Source organism: Rana temporaria, chromosome 6, assembly GCF_905171775.1.
Source record: "Rana temporaria chromosome 6, aRanTem1.1, whole genome shotgun sequence".
Taxonomy (NCBI): Eukaryota; Metazoa; Chordata; class Amphibia; order Anura; family Ranidae; genus Rana; species Rana temporaria.
The window spans coordinates 160,017,291-160,021,955 of NC_053494.1; the positions used below are offsets into that span (position 1 = coordinate 160,017,291).

Sequence of the window (4,665 nt, forward strand, 5' to 3'; positions counted from 1 at the left end):
ATCGGCGTATCTAGCTCATTTGCATATTCTACGCGTAAAACTACGGAAGCGCCCCTAGCGGCCAGCGTAATTATGCACCCAAGATACGACGGCGTAAGAGACTTACATCAGTCGTATCTTGGACAAATTCTGGCGTATCTGATTCTTTGAATCAGGCGCCGAGATACGATTCCTCACATTCGGACTTACGACGGCGTATCTGGAGATAGGCCGTCGTAAATCCTTTGTGAATCTGGCCCTACATCTGGACACTGTGGGGTTGATTTACTAAAGGCAAATAGACTGTGCACTCTGCAAAGTGCCCTTGCTCCAGTGCTTAGTAAATGAACCGAAGCTCTGCTGACTTCCACCATCCAATCATGTGCAAGCAAAAATGCTGTTTTTTAAATATTTCCTTGCATGTGATTGGGTATTCTTTGCAAAGTGAAGATTTACCTCATTTACAAAGCTGTGGAGAAACTGCACTTTACAAAGTGCACAGTCTATTTTCCTGTAGTAAATCAACCCCAGTAACTTTCACACAAACCAATTCATATACAACTATTGTTTTTTTTTCTTAATTACCAGACATATAGGGCCAGATTCACAGAAGAAGTACGCCGGAGTATCTGCTGATACTCCGGCGTACTTTCAAATTTGCCGCGTCGTATCTTTAGTTTGAATTCTCAAACCAAGATACGACGGCTTCTGGCTTCGATCCGACAGGCGTACGGCTTCGGATCGTAGGTGTAATACTTTGGCGGCCGCTGGGTATAGTTCGCGTCGTTTTCCGCGTCGGGTATACTAATTAGCTGTTTACGGCGATCCACGAAGGTACGCGCGGTCGTCGCATTCTCTTACGTCGTCGCTAGTCGCCTTTTCCCGGCGTAAAGTTACGGCTGCTATTTCGTGGCTTATATTTAGACTTGCCATGTTAAAGTATGGCCGTCGTTCCCGCGTCAAATTTTTATTATTTTTTTTTTGCGTAAGTCGTCCGTGAATAGGAAAGGACGTAACACACATCGCCGTTCAAAAGATTACGTCGGTGCGACGTAATTTCGCGCAAAGCACAGCGGGAAATTTCAAAACGGACCATGCGCAGTACGTTCGGCGCGGGAACGCACCTAATTTAAATGATACGCGTCCCATTTGAATTAGGCGGGCTTGCGCCGCACAAATTTACGCTACGCCGCCGCAAGTTTACAGGCAAGTGCTTTGTGAATAAAGCACTTGCCCGTAAAACTTGCAGCGGTGTAACGTAAATGCGATACGTTACGCCGCCGCAATTCTATGTGAATCTGGCCCATAATACATTCTGGTCTAAATTTATGAAGACATTTTTTTTATTTTTTTTATTGGAAATGCTTATTTTTTTTTCACAATGAAATCTTTATTACAATTTGAACAGAACAAAAACTGGATACGTTTCATAGCAGAATTTTTTTTTTTCTAAATATTCGTTATTTCTTTTGTTTATATATAGTAAGAAATAAAAAACGCAATGGTGATCAAACACCACCAAAAAAAGCTCTGACCCAACCGGAGCACAGCCAATCAGCTTTTAGATTTTCACTTTCTAAGCTGTGTGGGAAAATTTAGCAATGGGAGCTGAATGATAGCTAAGGACAACAGCACCAGTTGGGGTATCAATTCTCCCCAGAATGTTCTGCATCCAGGACCGGTCACGGCCCCTAATCGCATATAATCGCTCAAATCTGCAGATTCTTGGCGGCTGACGTCTGTCTAAATGGGCCCTAACCCGGGTTAGTCGGGTTGTCACCTGTCTGGGATTCACCCGGACAGTCCAGGTTTTGAAATACGTGTCCGGGTTTCAGGTGGCCTGAAACCCGGACACATTTTTCAGATGGGCTCCCCTTATATAACCAAGATAGTCACACACAAATCTGTTGCTGGAGCTGTGGGTGGCTGTCTGGTGGGCAGGTTCAGCATCACTGGGGGAGGGTGATGATGTCAGCAAGAACAATTTGGCCACACCCACTGTTTGCTGTTGCATGCTATACGCACCACATTACTACTCTCATTGGGGTGTCCCAGGCCGCTAAAGTGTTTGAGTTTGGTGGTAACCCTAGCTACAGGGTGGCAGCTGTGCACCGGATCATGTGTGTATATATATATATATATATATGTATATATGTGATTCGGCTCTTCTGGGTATCGGGCATGTATATGTGCCACCGGCGGCTCGCTCCCGCTGTGATTATACAAGTGGTTACTGCGGACTCACCGTCTGCTGGTACCTGCTGATCATCCTGCAGAGACACAGAATGGCGGTCTGTCTATGTAAACAAGGCAGATCACCGTTCTGACAGAAGGGAAGGCATGGATCCTGTGTTCCTGCAAAGCAAGGACACAGATCTATGCGGTGCCCCTAGTAGAAGCCCCTCCTACATTACACTAAAACACTGGTTAACCCTATGATCGCCCCGGATGTTAACCCCTTCCCAGCCAGGGTCATTAGTAAAGTAACAGTGCGTTTTTTTTAGCACTGATCATTGTATTGGTGTCACTGGTCCCCATAAAGTGTCAGTAAGTGTCAGAATGTTCACCGCAATATCACAGTCCCACTATAAGTCACTGATCGCCGCCATTACTAGTAAAAATATAAATAAAAATATCCCCTATTTTGTAGACGCTATAACTTTTGTGCAAACCAATCAAGATACTCTTATTGTGATTAATTTTATTTATTTTTTTTACCAAAAATATGTAGCAGAATACATATTGGCCTTAATTGATGAAGAAATTTTATTTCTTTTACATTTTTTATTGGATATGTTTTATAGCAAAAAGTAAAAAATATTACTTTTTTTTTCAAAATTGTCAATCTTTTTTTGTTTATAGCGCAAACAGTAAAAACCGCAGAGATGATCAAATACCACCAAAAGAAAGTTCTATTTGTGGGTACAGTGTCGCACGACCGCGCAATTGTCAGTTAATGTAACACAGTGCCGTATTGCAGAAAATGGCCTGGTCAGGAAGGAGGCAAAAGTTTCCGGAGCTGAAGTGGTTATTATTGTCATAAGTTCTAAAATGTTTTTGTTGTGATCCAATTGGAGAGTTTTCCGCTCACTTCCTGTCCTGACTCCACCCATAAAGTCCCTTATTATAACATACATAAGAACGCTCCTCTATTATCTCTCTGTACATATTATATAGGACACGTTCCCCCAGCACCGAAGAGGTTACTGGAAGTGGGCGTAACACCAAAGCGTGGGCGATGGCCGGCTCCGCCCACCCCATCCTGCTGCGGTCGTCAGACTCGAATGAGGCGTGGTTGGGAGAACGAGCGTCTCCATTGGCGGAGGGGGGGTGTGGGCGTGGCTTGTGACTTTGGCAGTGTTACGCCGGAGTTTCCCGTCATATCGCTCTGGACGGTCCTGTGAGCGGAGGGGAAAGTGAGTCGCCGGCCGGGAAGAATAGAAGGGGGACACGAACCGAGGATTACATACTGAGACCACCACAGCGAGAAGACACCCGGCCGGGGCCAGGGACCACCATGATGGAAATAGAGCTACCCCCCGCCAAGCAGTCCATGCAGGTGAGGGGGCCACCTGGGGGGCGGGGCCGAGCTGTCACTTCGGGAGGGAGGGGGAGGGGAGCTGTCACACTCAGGCGCTGTTCTCTGTCACATGATGAGCGCTCCTCATACACGGGCCGATCTCACTGCTGGGAATACGAAGTCTCTCAATGTACGATGTAGACCAGGCCTGACCCCTCATACACATGACTGGAGATCACTTCTCATCTTCTCCTCTATAGAGGTCAGACACATGATACAGATCGGTCAGAAGTGGGCAATCCAGGATAACGATTGGCCGGTTGGCATAACTAGTCCAACAGCCAATCAGAATTGTCTCCAGGTGCCATCATTGCCCAGAGTTTATTCATCGGCAGGAACAAGGGAGGCGACCAATCAGAATTGGGGATCCAGATCTTTCAAAACTTTCTTAATATACGATTGTTGGTATATAGATCTGTCACTCCGCCACAAACAAATCCCATCCGTACCCGAGAACATCTCACCTCCATGCTGGGGAGGATTGTGTGGTCAGAGCGGGTGTCTGTGATTGGACAGAGAGCAGATTCGGCCCCTAAAGACAACACTGGTCCTTAAAGACAACATCGCCGTCTAAAGAGAACATCCGCCCCTTATGGGCCCCTAAAGAGAACATCCGCCCCCTTATGGGCCCCTAAAGAGAACATCTGCCCCCTTATGGGCCCCTAAAGAGAACATCCGCCCCCTTATGGGCCCCTAAAGAGAACATCTGCCCCCTTATGGGCCCCTAAAGAGAACATCAGCCCCTTTATAGGCCCCTAAAGAGAACATCAGCCCCCTTATGGCCCCCTAAAGACAACATTGCCCCCCTTATTGGCTACTAAAGACAACATTTGCCCCCTTATGGGCTTCTAAAGACAACATTGGCCCCTAAAGACAACATTGGCCCCCTTATGGGCTTCTAAAGACAACATTGGCCCCCTTAAAGGGTTCTAAAGACAACATTGGCCCCTAAAGACATCGGCCCCCTTATGGGCCCCTAAAGACATTGGCCCCCTTATGGGCTCCTAAAGACAACATTGGCCCTTAAAGAGAACACCGGCCCCCCTTATGGGCCCCTAAAGACAACATTGCCCCCTCTAAAGACAATATTGGCATCCTTACAGGCC

At 46.7% G+C, this 4,665-nt stretch overlaps 1 protein-coding gene across 1 annotated transcript in view; it reads left to right on the plus strand.

The window, feature by feature from the left end:
- Positions 1-3,340: 3,340 nt before the first annotated feature.
- Positions 3,341-4,665, plus strand: part of NFE2L2 (nuclear factor, erythroid 2 like 2) — a 53,809-nt gene continuing 52,484 nt past the window's right edge. The window contains exon 1 of the mRNA XM_040357673.1: positions 3,341-3,538. Within this exon, the coding sequence (XP_040213607.1) occupies positions 3,497-3,538 (42 nt within the window). The 5' untranslated portion in view covers positions 3,341-3,496. The remainder of the gene's footprint in view (positions 3,539-4,665) is intronic.